The 16,826-nt window shown below is 36.8% G+C and overlaps 1 protein-coding gene across 3 annotated transcripts in view; it reads left to right on the top strand.

The window, feature by feature from the left end:
* Nucleotides 1-16,826, top strand: part of NADK2 (NAD kinase 2, mitochondrial) — a 48,275-nt gene that overhangs the window by 17,139 nt on the left and 14,310 nt on the right. For all 3 annotated transcript variants that reach the window (XM_055422169.2, XM_055422170.2, XM_088827649.1), the window contains exons 5-7: nucleotides 4,872-4,955; nucleotides 6,377-6,513; nucleotides 13,799-13,877. In XM_055422169.2, coding sequence (XP_055278144.2) covers nucleotides 4,872-4,955; nucleotides 6,377-6,513; nucleotides 13,799-13,877 — 300 coding nt within the window. The remainder of the gene's footprint in view (nucleotides 1-4,871; nucleotides 4,956-6,376; nucleotides 6,514-13,798; nucleotides 13,878-16,826) is intronic.

Raw genomic sequence — 16,826 nt, 5'->3', positions numbered from 1 at the left:
CAGTGAGTCAACTCGTCGCATGAGGTGGCCAAGGGTATTGGAGTTTCAGCTTTAGCATCAGTCCTTCCAATGAACACCCAGGATTGATCTCCTTTAGAATGGACTGGTTGGAAGCTTAGGCATGAGAAATACATATGCATTGCGCTGGCACTGGTGGTAGAAAATTATGATACGGGATGGACAGGTTCTCACATCTGATTTCCTAGGTAGTTTGGGAGTAGTGTCTGTAGCTGAATATACCTAAGCCCTTGACTGAGGTGAGTACTGGTGACCTTTGGTGTTGCCGGTGATGGATGAGTTAATGATGTTGCATCTTCTACCCTTACTTAGGCTCTCATCTACATTCCTAAGTATGCCTCCACTGATTTCCTGGGTGACTTATTGACTTAATAAATCAAACCCTGTTAGCACTTTTTTTCCCTTTCCTCAGCTTCTCTGACATATAACCTTATTCTGTTCCAGCCACTCACAACCATGATCATATCTGGACTTTGCAGTCATCTAGAATTTCCCCATCTTTCAAATCACTCTGACCATAGCCTCCTTCCTTAATAGCAGACCTATTTCCTCAATTCTAATGAATCTGCCCTTTGACTTTCCGTGTGTTGATCCCCTCTGTTTTTTGCTTAATTCTCTCTCCATTCACTTTCCTGACAAATTTGTTAAAATATTTTCTACCATTATCTTTCTGCTCACAGATAAGTCTTTTCTATTCCTTTTCTGTACTATCTCCAGAATAACTGATTAACATCTGTCATTTTAACTAAGATTCTGGTAACTCCAGAATCTTTATGTCCAACACTGATCTTGCTTCTACTCTTACCTTATTTTAGTCTCTTCTGTCCACTGCATCCACAGTGACTGTTTATAAAAGTTTGATAATATTAGGTAGACTTCTCTGCTCAAAGTCTTACTGTGGCTCTCCATCTAACTCAGAATAAAATTAATTTTACAATGACTAGGATGACCAGTTCCTTCTCATCCTGGTTTGCTTGAGATTTTCTCAGTTTTAGCACCGAAAGTCCTTCATCCTGGGAAAATTGTCCCTCTCAGGCAGATGGGGATGGTTGATCACCTTCACTGTGACATTCAAGACCCTACGTTACCTGGCCTCTGACTATTCTGTATCCTTATGTCCTATTTATTATTTTCTCTTTCTTCATGCTGTTGTAGCCATACTGACTTCCACTTGCATGTATCTGGTGGCAGTTAAAAGTAATGGATGTACAAATGGACTTGTCTCCTTTCTCTGCTGCCATACTTGATGAATGGAATTGTAATGGGTGCTAAAGCTGTGGCGACTCATCCTCACCCCCTGCCTTCACTCCCTTCATCATATTGTTCGGGTATTTAGTGTGCAGTTTTAGGGATCCTACCTTTGAGTCTATCTCTTGCCCTCCTCACTGTTACTAAACATAGCTCAGGCCTGAGCTATGTGTGTCAGTTAAATTACTGCAATAATCTCCATTCTTGCTCTTTCCAACTCATCCTTCATACTTTGCCTTAGTATTTTTTCTAAAGTGCAAATTTGATTGTATCCACTCCTTAGGTAAAGTCTTTCAGGGTTTCCTTTTGACCTTCAGGATGCCTAGCAAATTCCTTAGCATAATATATATGATGTTTCACCACCTGTTGCTTATACGCTTTTCTAGTTTCATCTATCTTCATTTACCCACAGGCACATTCTTCAGCTTAAAAAAAGGACTGATGCCTCTCTAGGAACATTCTAGGATCCTTCCTGAAGTCTCTTCTTTGGGGTTTTTTAATTGTATTTTTGCCCAGTTTTATTGAGATATAATGGACATACAGCACTGTTTACGTGTAGGATGTGCAACATAATGACTTGATGTAACCTGTGTTGTGTGAAATCGTTACCACAATAAGTTGTTAACATCTGTTATCTGATATAGCTTAAAAAAAAAAAAAAGGAAAGTTTTTTTCTTAATGATGAGAACTCTTAAGATCGGCTCTCTTTAATAACTTTCAAATATACTGTACACCGGTGTTAACTTTAGCCAGCATGTGGTACATTGCTTCTCCAGTACTTTCTTATCTCATAAATGGAAGTTTATACCTTCATTCAGTAATCCGCCCCCCTCCCCCACCCTGCCGCCCCAACCTGAAGCTGTTCTTAAGCACAGTGTAATGGATGAGCATCCTGACTTCTTGATTGGAGGCTCACTTATGGAAGCTTTTGCTCTGGTGATGAGCTTTGTTGATATAAAGATAGCAGGGCTGGAAAGAGTAAGTGAAAGAGTTCTCCAGAGGTTCTTTTCATGCCTTTGTGCTTTCGCCTGGAGAGCCCTTAGAATACTGACTCAATTGTGTAGTTCTTTTTAGTTCAAGACTGGTTCCTGTCTTGGGCTCTGACTATGATTCCTTCTACAGAGAGCACTTATCTCTCCTTATTATTTTCTGCTTGATTGTCTCTTCCATCAGACTACAAATTCCTTGAGTATAGGACTAAATTTCTCTACCACTAGCATACGATTATTATACATAGTCAGTAGGCAGTAAACACTTGAAAAATGAATGATTAGTTAAATGATTTTAGGGAGCAGGGCCAGGACCCTGACCTAGCTGAGCAAATATCTCCTGAGCACAAGTAATTGAGATTATTGCTTCAGTAATTATTTTTTAATTGCCTTTAGTGATTGTACACATGTATTTTAGAAAAACTTTGTAATGATATATTTTTGTATCATTAAAGTAAGAGATTGTTTAGTGATCATATTTTATACAGTTTGTTGAAATGTATTCTCCTTTAAAAACTGGCTTAATATTCATTAGCTTGTGAAGATTTTGAAACTGATAAGCAGAAGGTGTTGTTTCTCTAATTTCTACCTGGAATAATGTATTCTAGAAGTCTTTTGGTTTTTATTTTTGCCCCCAGGCAGAAATGTATTAGGCCTCTAGCTTGTTCCGTAATTCAGGTTGCCCACCTTATATTTCTTATAAGTGTGAGGTGTCTCACAATCCTTAAATAAGCCCAGAAGTTAATGTTCAATTAAGTTTCTTCTTCTCTGTAGTAGTTGTCAAATGCAGCATAACAAATCATCTGCAAACTGGAGGCTTAAAACAGTAGTAATAATAATTTATTATCTCCCATGGTTTCTGTGTGTCAGGAATCCAGGAAGAGTTTGGCTGGATGGTTTTAACTTGGGATCTCTAATGACATTATAGGCAGATGTCAACTGGGACTGCAGGCATCCAAAGCTTTGACTTGGGCTGGAGGATCTGCTTCTCTAAGATGGCTCATTGGTGGACTCAACTAAATTAAATAGACAATTTCAGTTTTCTCTTTGGTATTCTGTACTCTCCCTGCTGACCCCTGTATATAATTATGACATTTAAGTGCTTAATAATCAAAATGGGGTAGAGAGCATGTGATAGCTGACCTTTAAGGTAGCCTCTTGTTATTTACACCTTTATGTGGTTCCCTTCCCACTTTAAGCAGGGCTGGCCCGTGGGATCAACAGAATATGATACAACAGTGTATGCATTCTAAGGCCAGGTCATAAACAGTACTGTAGCTTCTGTGTTGGTGTCTTGGGTTGCTCGTTCTTGAGCCAGTCAGCCACGATGATGTGAGGATACCAAGGCCGCCCTGTGGGGAGACTCGCATGGAGAGAGACTTGAGGACCTTGCCAGCAGTTAGCACTAGTGAGTGAGCCACACTGAAATTGAATCCTCCAGGCCAGGCCTAGATTTTTCTCTTGAGTGTTTTAGACCTGCAGGTGACCCTCAGTAGGTATTCTGTCAAATAAATGACTGTTGATAACTTTTATATAAGGGGCTTCCCTTGTGACTCAGCTAGTAAAGGATCCGCCTGCAATGCAGGAGACCTGGGTTCAATCCCTGGGTTGGGAAGATCCCCTTGAAAAGGGAAAGGCTACCCATTCCAGTGCTCTGTCCATGGGGTCGCAAAGAATCAGACAGGACTGAGCGACTTACACTTTCAACTTTTATAATCTTAGCACTGTATAAGAGTATTGCAGTAAATATAAAAATCTAAAAAATCTAGTCCCTGCCTAAGTTTCTTAGATAAATTTATCTCAGATAAATTGACTAGTTACAGCTTTGTAAAAGCCTTTTACATGACTCTTCACTTTATGTTAATTTATAGTTATTATTAAGAGTTTGTTTTGCCAGGCCACTGTCAACCTTTTCTTTAAGATTGAAGCATCATATAAATGAGGATGATTGAACTTTCTGGACACCTTTCCTCTGTTAGGTGCCATAGCCTCTCATCTTCCTGTTTTAGCCTATAGTCAGTTAACAGTTTGTAATTTGCAGTTTTTTAAAAAAAAGTTCTCTTTCATGAAAGCTGTTAACTCCTTGAAGTTAGATTAGATTAAGCTATGAGTTCTCTTTTAGTAAGAGATTATCTTAAAAGATATTTATAAGGGGTTTATGGTTCAAAAAACTTTCACTTATATAAATAGTATGATTCCTTAGAATAACCTTTTGAGGTTGGTGGTTTTATCACCCTTTTAGAGATGAAGAAGCTGATGCTAAAGTGACTTGCCCAAACTTAGTAGTTAAGAAATACAGATGTTAAGATGCAAATATCACTACACCATTAGATAATTTTGCAGGTATATCAATCAGTGGCAAATTTGCTGTGTTTTACTGTAATGTGGAAACTTAAGTTGTATTATGGCATTAAACGTGGATGTAAACTATTTCTTTTTGGTCTTTTTTTTTTTTGGTTCTTGTTGAAAATATAAATAATATGTGGCAGATAATGAATTATAGAGTAGAAATTCAAAAAAATTCATGTCTGATTTTTGTAGTTTAATGATACCTTTTGAATTGAATACTTTTATTTCTTCTTCCCTTTATACTACCCAAATCCCTTTAAAATAAAGGTCTGAGGGTCATTTATGTCTTCCTGTTCGATATACGCATTCCTTCCCAGAAGCCTTACAGAAGTTCTATCGTGGTGAGTTCAGGTAGGAATTTCTTACTATTGCTCTATAATTATCTTTGTAAGATAATCTTATTATTATGTAATTATTTTATTAATGTGTGCCATTAAAAATACTGTTAAACAGAATAAATTAGATAATATTTGGATTAGTCCAAATTTGTAGCCATAAAAAAGAATTTAAATAATACATAAAAAATAATACATTAGCTGAGTCACAAACACATCTAACTTGGCTTCTCCCAACCCTATTGGAACTATGTGGAGAAGCCTTGCCAAATGCCACTTGGCCTGTGATGTAATTGTTAAGTAGAGGTTTTTCTCCTTCAGTGAGCTAGAGGCCATGTCTCTACTTTAACCTTACATGTTTTTAGCAGTTTGGTAAAAAGATGATTAAGACTGTTGGTGAAAACTAAATGTTTAAGTTCTCTGAGATTTTGTGTTTTTCACCCTCATCTTCTCCCATCCAGAGTGTCTGAGGGTTGGATTAATCTCTATGCTGAGATTCCTGGTATCTCTGTCTTACATGTTAAGTATTTCCTAACCAATGGAGATGTCTTTTTTAATATTCCTTTCACTTTATTTGTTCAGTATTCAGACTGCCCTGAAGAGAGAAGGGTAGAGGGAAGAGTTAAGCTGAGGTAGACCAATTAATTAGAGCCAAGTTGGACTACTGTTTTTCACTGACTTAGCCTAGATTTTACAGTTTGAGAAAACCTCTTCTCTAGGTGTTTGTGAAATTGTATTAAATCTTCTTGACTTCTGAAATCTTTTTCTTTAGTAGTGAGTTTTCAGTTTCTGCTCATCTCAGAAGTTTAGCACCCTTACAGATGACTAATATACTCCAAGTAGGAGTATATTTTTGTGCACTTATCTAGTAGAATCTGTCCCATTGGCTTTTTGATATGTCAATTTTTGATTTTAAAATCAGTTAAACTTGATTCCTTTTTTTTTCCCACTAAAAAGTCATTGAAGTTTTAGATATAATCTTAAGTGTTACAGTATTTGTTATTGAACTCTTATATTAAAAAAAAACCACAGAAAAACATTATTACAGAATTTTAGGAAAGGAATTTTTATATAATCTGACCACCTTAACATAATGGTGTTTTAATTTCAGAATGTTTTCTCTTTTATATATGTTATACTTTTTGATAAGTAAAACACAACTACATTAGCTCCATATATGGGATTTAATGGATACTTGATAAATAATTTGACTTTAATTCATGTTATTTGAGGAGTCTTATAGATACAGTAGATATTGCCATCTAAATCTGTTTTTGAGCAGGAATTTGTGGTGGGTTTTGGATATTTCTGGGTTAATTAGTTCATGGGATAATTGTTTTTTTAATATGAATATTTTTAAATTGGAGAAATTATAATGTCTACTCCTTTGTTTAACTTATTCTATTTCAATATAACTTGCTTTTTCTTCACCCTAAGATGGTTGTGGAGGCAGCGAATTAGGTTATATCTTGAAGGGACTGGCATCAACCCTGTTCCTGTGGACCTCCATGAACAGCAGCTGAGTTTGAATCAGCATAGTAGAGCCTTCAACATTGAAAGAGTTCATGATGAAAGTAGGTGGATTGGGAATTAAGTGTGTTTGGGCAATATGTAATTTACAATTCCTTTGATCTCTAATTTCTAGAAGTAATCATTTATAATTATTTGGGGATTTCAGTGCCACTGACTACATTTAAGGTAGTACAATGAACTACTTGAGTTGTAAAGTTTTTATGATTAGATTCTGAAATAAGAAATATAGCATATTTCCATAACAATTTTTTCTAGGATGGGTTTGAAAACTCATTGATAAGGACTATAAAATATCTGAGAGGGTACTTGATATTTAAGGAAAGAGTCTTGGTCTTAATCTTTGAAATGTCAAAAAGGAAAAAGAAAGTGGTCAAAAGAAAATCTGTGGAAGACTTCATAATAATTATACATTTATATATTGGCATTTACATATAGTTACCATGGCTCTAGTTATTGATTAAAAAATCATTTTGTTAGGAAATTTTTGCATTTCATCTTTAAGATTTCAAATATTTGTGTAAGATGCTAAGGGAATATTAGCATAAAATGATATGCAGCTTTTTTATTGTGTTAAGATGAATTCTCAGTTTTGAGCTATTTTGAGAATTATATTTAGCAGTATTTTCCCATTTTGTCCCATAACTCTTAAGATTTTCATGATGCAAGAAGATCCCAAGAGATATCCTAAATATCTGTGGACTGTATAAAAGGATATTATTTCCTCTTGCATTTCGTTTCTTGACTGAACTTTATCAGGAGAAGCTATCTTTACATGACTGTTTTCCGGCTTTGTTTCTGTCTGGTTGTGGTATTTGATGTTTACTTCTATTTATTTTTTTCAGAGTTTTTCATGGTGATTTATAGCTTTATAGGATAGATGCTCCTAAACTTAATGCCATGTTTTAAAGATGGTTTTTCTTTCCCTGAAACAGTGTATAGGAAAGATATAGATTCAGTGCTCAGAGTCACTGGTTTTAGCTTATAAACTAAATATATAGAGAAACAAATTACATATAAACTTAGTAATATTCAGGATATTTACACCTGGTTAGTGGTAGTTCTAGTAAAAGCACAGGAAATACTCAAAAAGAATTTAAAAAAAATTTCTCAAAAGTTAGGCACCAGTCTCTGAATGAAGGAACACACAAAATATTTAATATAATGAATGGTAAAAGGTCCCACACTGAGGTGTGTTAGTATACTAGGGATAAAGCAAACCTCTTGCAAGCTTCCAGAAAGGAAGTGGTGATGGTGATGGTGATTGTGGTTGAAGCAGGTTATTTTATACGTGAAGAATCTGGAATCAGAGTAGTTTCAGATTTCTCAATAATAACACTGGAAATTGTTACATTATTTATATTATTGTTATTAGCAATTATATAACATTTACAATGTTGGCACTATTTTAGAGAACTTTTTTGTTAGAGGGTTTTTTCCCTTGATAAAGAGCTTTATTTTCTGAGAAAAAATTAGGAAGATTTCAAGATATATTTCATATTTCCTGTTTAAATTCTCTTCAGGTTGGCAGGGAACACTTCCTAAGAAACTGCCATTTGGGAATTTTGAATATAGGAGTAGGTTTGAGATTATAAATATACCACCATGTTTGATCCCTGATTTAGCTTTTTAATTTGGAACACAGGATTAAAGAGAAAAAAATCCTAGTTTTTTTGCACAAAGGATGATTTAACTTTAATCAAATAAAATTTTCTATCTCATGTTATCTGTCCTGAACTAGGTTATGTATGTGGTGTGCTCAGTCGCTCTGCTTTTTAATATACTATCAAGGTTGGTCATAACTTTCCTTCCAAGGAGCAAGCATCTTTTAATTTCATGGCTGCAATCCAACCAAGGTCCGTCTAGTCAAGGCAATGGTTTTTCCCGTGGTCGTGTATGGATGTGAGAGTTGGACTGTGAAGAAAGCTGATCGCCGAAGAATCGATGCTTTTGAACTGTGGTGTTGGAGAAGACTCTTGAGAGTCCCTTATACTGCAAGGAGATCCAACCAGTCCATTCTAAAGGAGATCAATCCTGGATGTTCATTGGAGGGACTGATGCTAAAGCTGAAACTGCAATACTTTGGCCACCTCATGCGATGAGTTGACTCACTGGAAAAGACTCTGATGCTGGGAAAGGTTGGGGGCGGGAGGAGAAGGGGACGACCGAGAATGAGATGGCTGGATGGCATCACCGACTCTGTGGACATGAGTTTGAGTGTACTCTGGGAGTTGGTGATGGACAGGGAGGCCTGGCGTGCTGTGATTCATGGAGTCGCGGAGAGTCGGACACGACTGAGCGACTGAACTGAACTGAACTGAACTGTGCTCAGTCGCTTAGTCATGTCCGGCTCTGCAACCACATGGACTGTAGCCCACAAGGCTCCTCTGTCCATGGAATTTTCCAGGCAAGAATACTGGAGTGGGTTGCCATTTCCTCTCCAGTGCATATTCCCGATCCAGGGATTGAACCAGGCTCCCCTGTATTGCAGGCATATTCTTTACCACCTGAGCCACCTGGGTTGTACACAAATTAATGAAGAGGAGTTCATTTTTATTACCATTATACCCTCAAGGGAAGGTGTGTGTGTGCTAAGTCACTTCAGTTGTGTCCGACTATTTGCGACCCCACGGACTGTAGCCCAACAGGCTTCTCTGTCTATGGACTTCTCTAGGCAAGAATACTGGAGTGGGTTGCCATACCCTCCTCCAGAGGATCTTCCTGACCTAGGGATCGAACCCCGGTCTCCTGCATTTCAGGCAGATTCTTTACTGTATGTGCCACCAGGAAAGCCCAAGAATGACATAATGATGTGCGTGCATGCTAAGTCAAGGGAAGGTAGAGTTTATTTGTTTGTTAAGGAATACTTTTAATCACATAAACTCATAACTTTTTATTTGCAAGCCTAGTTGTATTAATTTGGATAAGTGAGTTGATTTGATAAAAAATCCTAGAATCTCAGTGGCTTAACATGCTAAGTCACTGCTAAGTCACTTCAGTCATGTCCAACTCTGTGTGACCCCACAGACGGAAGCCCACCAGGCTCCCCCGTCCCTGGGATTCTCCAGGCAAGAACACTGGAGTGGGTTGCCATTTCCTTCTCCAATGTGTGAAAGTGAAAAGTGAAAGTGAAGTTGCTCAGTCGTGTCCGACCCTTAGTGACCCCATGGACTGCAGCCTACCAGGCTCCTCCATCCATGGGATTTTCTAGGCAAGAGTACTGGAGTGGCTTGCCATTGCCTTCTCCGGTGGCTTAACATACTGAAGTTTTATTTATAGTTCAGCTCACTGTCCAAGGAGTGTTCAGGCAACCTCCAAACAGTGGCTCATACCATCTTCTAAGGCCTTTGATCTTCTGTTTGGTCCTTTGTAACTTATGGGGAGAAGATAGTGAGAGCATGGGGGATTCTTAAGGAAGTTTTAGGAGCCAGGCCTTTTCACTACTTTTGCTCATATTCCATTGGCCATTACTAGTTCTTACTAGGTCTATGGGTATACCCAAGGTGGGTAGATCCAGAAACATAGTCTAATAGTCTGACAGTGTGAGAGAATTGCACAGGATTGTGATCTCTGTCACTAGTATAACAATTCTATACTTAAAAATATAAATTAATGATTAATTTTGTAATGGATTCTCTTGGATAGAAAATTGGCAATTGCTATTGAGTCCATCTTTTTGTGTTTTGTTGAAGCAAGGTGTAAATGAACAGTTTAATGATTAAATAATGTTTGGTAGTCAGTTAGCATGAAAGAAATACAAGCAGAATTAAGATGATTAATGAGACTTGAAGCAATTTATGTATTCTCTTCCTCCTTTGATAAAAGATTTCAGATGAAATTCAGCAAGCACATATAGTAAAAGTGCTATCCAGAAAGGAAAATTAGGGTGAGGAGAAACAGGAATATAGATGAAAAGTTAAGACCATACAAAAGAAAAACATACGGTTACAGTTTGGCACAGTTTCAGATTTATCAGTTACTAATATATAGTGATGGCTTCCTTGGTGGCTCAGCAGTAAAGAACCTGCCTCCCAGTGCAGGAGAGAGAAGTTTGATCCCTGAATTGGGAGGATCCCCTGAAGAAGGAAATGGCAACCCATTCCAGTATTCTTGCCTCAGGCATGACTTGGCAACTGAGTACAAAGCAATATTTAGTGAGTACTTACTGTTAGTGAACATTTGTAGAAAGTCTGTGAGGAGATATAAAACATTCCATTAGTAATCACACTATGTAAAGAAAAATAATTTAAACTATAAATTTTAACTTTTTACGTTGGTAAAACTTGTTAGTTGTAAAAATGTGAATAGATTTAGTACCAAATTAAGATAATGTCAAAAGTTAAGTATGCAGTCTTAAGTTCAATCAAGTTTGATCAAACACATCATTCTTATATACCTTTTTGTATCAGGTTCCTTCTGTATTATGAGATCTAGCTGATAATGTTAGCCCATTATATAATTTAGTCAAATAAGTTTTTAAAGATTCCATGGTATTGTAATAGCAACTTGTGGTAATTGAAAGAATAGTTGGGTCACTTTAGATAGTTACAATCCAAAAGAAATTATACATGTAATTAACATTCAATAAGCATATAAACAAATAGGCTACAAGTCAGAAGAGAATATTAAATTGGTGGTTGTGTTGGTGATAGTGGTGGAAAGTTTTATAGAGTATTAAGTGTCTAATGTGTATTAGATATTTCTACACATTAACCTGAAACACAGAATCTTAAAACATAGCAAATTACCCCAGAGTTTACCATCTTAATACAAAATAAGTGTGATTTCACAGAGATTATGAAAGTGGAGAATCCAAGAGAGGCTTAGCTTGTTAGCTCAGGTTTAGGGTCTCTGAGGAGGTGCCAGTCAAGCTGTTGGCCGGGACATATAACTGGCCTGGAAGATCTGCACCACAACTCGTCACGTGGCTGTTAGAGGCGGCTTCAGGTCCTCACTATGTTGGCTTCTCCATTGGACTGCTTATGAAATATCTTCCCCCAGAATAAGTGATCTGGGAGAGAGAGTGACCAAGGTAGAAGCCAGGGTGTCTTTTTAAACCAAATCTCAGAAGTGACATACCATCGTTTCTGCCTTATGTTGGTCACATAGACTAATTCTGGTGTTATGTGAAAGGAAGAGTTATACAAGAATGTGAATACCAGGATGCAGGAATCATGGGGGACCATCTTAGAGGCTAGCTGCTGCCACCATTGAAGTTAACGTTTAGCTTTGACTAAGAAAAAAGGTGTAGGAGACAGAAAAGGTGTCTTGTTCCATAGTGCATGCCCAGCAGGAGACACTTGGGTGCTTTGAACCTGCTCTTGGTGACGTTGAGAAGAAAGGGCTGGCATCTCAAGCTGGGGACTGGTTAAAGATGAAAAAGTAAAAGGGACCATTTGAAGGTGAAAATCACACTTTGATGCAGAAAGCAGTGGGATTCTTTGGATGATTTTGCGTGATAAAGTGCTGTTTAAGTAATCACCAAGGAAGGTTACAGAAGCTGTGCACAGAACCTTAAAGAGTAAAATAAAGATGACATTTTCGTAGGAGTCATAAGACATTTTTTTAGGAGATGTGGCACTGACAATCTTTAAAAAAAAAAAGCTGGTGTGGGAGGCTCATGGCTAAAATATTTTAATTCCACTAATATTATTAACTATACTATTTGTATTTTGCTTGTTTCACAAGATTATTATTTCTTGTATTACCAAGTATATGACTGAGCCTTCAATGGAAATGATGACTAGACTTGAAGCAGTTGATCAAATGTACAGTTCGATATATGATCAATGATTGTAATGGTGTAACTCTAGAAGGCAGTGGCACTCCACTCCAGTACTCTTGCCTGGAAAATCCCATGGACGGAGGAGCCTGGTGGGCTGCAGTCCATGGGGTTGCTAAGAGTTGGACACGACTGAGCGTCTTCACTTTCACTTTTCACTTTCATGCATTGGAGAAGGAAATGGCAACCCACTCCAGTGTTCTTGCCTGGAGAATCCCAGGGACAGGGTAGCCTGGTGGGCTTCCGTCTATGGGGTCACACAGAGTTGGACACGACTGAAGCAACTGAGCAGTAGCTTAGCAGGCACTGTTCCTCCAGAGCTGCCATTGCTGAAAAACAGTCTCTGTTTTCTATTTGAAAAATAATCTGACTTTTAACATAACTGATTTGGCTTTGTACATGAGCCATCCATGTAATTTGCTGCTTGAATCCAGAATGGCTCTCCCTTGGAAGTACTCAATCATCTCTACGTCTGAAACAGGTTGCAGTTGGAGCAAAACTTAGCCAAGTGTGACAACTTGAATCTTCAGTTCAGTCGCTCAGTTTTGTCCGACTTTGTGACCCCATGAATCACAGCACCCCAGGCCTCCCTGTCCATCACCAACTCCCGCAGTTCACTCAAACTCATGTCCATCGGGTCGGTGATGCCATCCAGCCATCTCATTCATTCTCTGTCGTCCCCTTCTCCTCCCGCCCCCAATGCCTCCCAGCATCAGAGTCTTTTCCGGTGAGTCAGCTCTCAACATGAGGTGGCCAAAGTATTGGAGTTTCAGCTTTAGCATCAGTCCTTCCAATGAACACCCAGGACTGATCTCCTTTAGAATGGACTGGTTGGATCTCCTTGCAGTCCAAGGGACTCTCAAGAGTCTTCTCCAACACCACAGTTCAAAAGCATCAATTCTTTGGTGATCAGCCTTCTTCACAGTCCAACTCTCACATCCATACATGACCACTGGAAAAACCAAAGCAAAGTAGTGTCTCTGCTTTTTAATATGCTATCTAGGTTGGTCATAACTTTCCTTCCATGGAGTAAGTGTCTTTTAATTTCATGGCTGCAGTCAGCATCCGCAGTGATTTTGGAGCCCCCAAAAAGAAGGTCTGACACTGTTTCCACTGTTTCCCCATCTATTTCCCATGAAATGATGGGACCAGATGCCATGATCTTTGTTTTCTGAATGTTGAGCTTCAAGCCAACTTTTTGACTCTCCTCCTTCACTTTCATCAAGAGGCTTTTTAGTTCCTCTTCACTTTCTGCCATAAGGGTGGTGTCATCTGCATATCAGAGGTTATTGATATGTGAATAAATATCAATATATTTCATCACTCTTGAAAAATTGTTTCAAAAAGAACTAAGGTTTATTTACCCATTGCAGCTATAATGTTTAGATGATTTTGTGGGTCTATATTATGAATAAGATTTAATTCATGTGTTAATGTTAAGCTATAGATGCTATTAAGACAAATATTTTAATATTTTATAAAATTTGTATGGTAATATTTCTGAAGTTTTAAGGCACTCTCTTGGATTTTTCTTTCATTCTCTACAGGGTTCGAGGCTTCTGGACCCCAGCTTCTGCCAGTGAGAGCACTAAATGAAGTCTTCATTGGGGAGAGTTTATCATCCAGGTACTTTTAAACTTGTCATCTTGAGTTTGAAATTTAATATGTTAGTAATTTTAAGCTATTTATCAAATTTCTACCACCTAAGATTTGTGAATAATTAATACTCTATAAGTAAGAAAAATGAATTATTAAATAAAATATTTCCACAGCTTTGTACACATTAATACATTTAAGAAGAAAGTTTCATTACCAAAAATGTTTGTGAAGCCCTACATTAAAAAAAGTTACTCAGATTTCTTTACTGCAGTATTTCCCTGAGCCTTTCATCTGTTATATAGGTGCTTTATAAATGTTTAAGAGAATGATATGTAGGCATATATTTGCAGTTGATATAAAACTTTTATAGACTGTTCATATTAAAAGTTCCCTACTGATTGTCTTAATGTTTCATAAAGCTGATTTATTTATTTGCTTGTTTTGATCCAGGATCCAGTTAAGGAGAACACAAAAATATTACTTATTTTTTGAATAAATCTTGTTTATTTGGGTATCATAGCCCTTTAGATTGAATTAAGAATAGTTTTTAGTCCCATCCCTGTTTCGTCATTTATGATTTTTACATTTTTGAATGGTCTAAGGCAATTGCAGAATATTGGCAGAATGTTCCTTATTTTAGATTTGTATGATTTTTTTTCCTCTGTATGATAAAATTCAGACTAAGCATTTTTGACAAGAATACTGCATAAATAATGTTGATCCTTTTCAGTGCAACATCATAAGGCAAGAGTATTGACAGCTTAAGATTTGTAACCATTATTATAAAAAATTAAGGTTAGTGAAGTTCTTCAGTAGGAATATAAAAACATAGTATATGTTTTATTACTGATAAAATCTATTTTGTGAGTGTTGAGTATAACTTAGGCTTAAATTGTCAGCAGAATTTTTTGCAGAAAATTTATTGTGTGACACTAGTTCCCAGTTGTAAAGTGACTGCCATAATGTAAAGTTAATTTAACTCTTGATGGTACATTCAGAACTTTCTTTCTCATTTTTGTTGTTGTGAGGGAGTTAGGGATGGAAGATTAGAGATGAACCTATATTCTACTCTCCTGCTACCAGAACCATGTGACCTTTTGAAGGTCATGTAATTGATTCCCTGAGAGTTTCAAATTTTCTGAAATTCTCATTATAAGTCATATCCTTTTATAGTAAGTTTAATTATGGTGAGAAAAATTTGTCTTAAAAAAACCACATTTTAGCCAATAACTTAACTACTGGAGGTAGTATTGAAGAGAACAAAGCCTGATTCAACAGAATGATTTGAATTGCCTTTTTGAGTTGTAATTATTTTGATTAAAATAATTTTAAATTTATGCAGTAAGATATATTGCACACCTGCTGTGTGAACTAGGAATATAAAAACGAATAAGATAAAAGTAGTTGTGTCTTAATGCTTTGGAAGCTAGTAAAATACATAATTAAAAAATTATTAAAAGTAAAATGTATTCTTCAAGAAATCAAATAAAATACATACTTTAAAGGACTTAAAAATATGGTAAAGTGTAAAGATGTACTTATTTTAATATAGTAAGACTTATGCAGCAACAGAAAAAACTATAGCATATCAAGTTTGAAGCAATATGGAAATGAGTAATGGATACACTTATGTCATAAGAGAGAAGGAAGAGAATATAATCTCATCACTATTGCTAAAGACAGGCAGAAGAGAACAACCTTAAAATGAGATTGGAAAAAGTCTCCATTAAAATAAATAGATGACAAAGGTAAAGATGTTTTGTGAGTTTATGCTTATTCGAGGGGAGCCATGTAAGGGCTTACATTATTCTGTTTGTATATTTTGAAGGTCATAACTTCTGAGAGCTTCTACTAGCGTTGCTTTATGATTTGTACTTACTAAAAAATCACTTACAAAAGGAGGAAAATTGGGATCAATGATTGACTTCTGGAAATTCAGTGAAGGCCCATGAGGAGGTGTTACATCGAATGCTTCTGTTTTCTCTGGTGGCAGTGCTTTGGTCGGTTTACCCCTGATGTCCGATGCTGGTTCTTTTTGTGGTCTTGGATGCCTCACCTGATGTCTTTACGAAGATTAAGGACAGCAGTGGGTGGGCTTCTGATGCTATTGAGAAAGCCTTAACTACTGGAAATATTAGAAATTACTTTGAAAGATTCTATGACACAGACCCTTAGGCAGAAAGGAAATGAACTTATTGAATGCCTGCTGTGTGTCAGGCACTGTGCATGTCGTGTATGTTGTCACATGTATGCTCATAGCAACTCTGTGAGGAAAGTGGTTGTATTTCTCAGTGAAAAAACTGAGATTTGGAGAATTCAAATCACTTGGCCAAGCTCATATATTTAACTTAGCATCAGAACTATCATGTAAACCCAGCATTTCTAATTCCAGATCCAGTATTGAGTTGTCATGAGAACTTAGTATTTTTTGAACTGCCCTGCCTGTACATGCCTTCCTCCTGGCAGTGCTGTTTCAAGGCCATCTTGTATTATTTCTTATATAGTGTCTTGTTTATTGCTTAAAGCAGTAAACAGCACTCTAAATAGTTGGTAATTATTACTGTAAAATTTCTGACCTGCATACTAGAATATAAACTTCTAGAAGATTGTGTCTATTATATTTACTATTAAATCCCTAGTACCTTGCATAGTGCTTATCAAAACATTAGGCATTTAATAAATATTTATAGATTGAATAAATATTGATACTATCATTATCTCCATTTTATAGGGCAGTCTGTGGCTCAGAGAGGTGAAGTAAATTGCCCCAAGTCACACAATTAATAACAGAGCCGGGCTAAGCCTGTGCTCTTCTTCAGTCTGTCCAGTAGAATTGTAGTCTTCCTGAAAACTGAAGTGCTTTGCTTGGAAAATGTGAAGTGCGGCAATATTATTCCTGCCTCATTTATAATGTTCTTAAATTTAAGAACATTTTAAAAGCCCAATTTTTTTCTTTTCTCCTATTTGTTCTAACCT

This window comes from Moschus berezovskii, chromosome 18 (genome assembly GCF_049115385.1).
Source record: "Moschus berezovskii isolate FMDL1 chromosome 18, NW_MosBer_1.0, whole genome shotgun sequence".
Lineage (NCBI taxonomy): Eukaryota > Metazoa > Chordata > Mammalia > Artiodactyla > Moschidae > Moschus > Moschus berezovskii.
The sequence above is the reverse complement of the archived record's forward strand: the minus strand, read 5'-3'. Positions and strand labels throughout refer to the sequence as shown.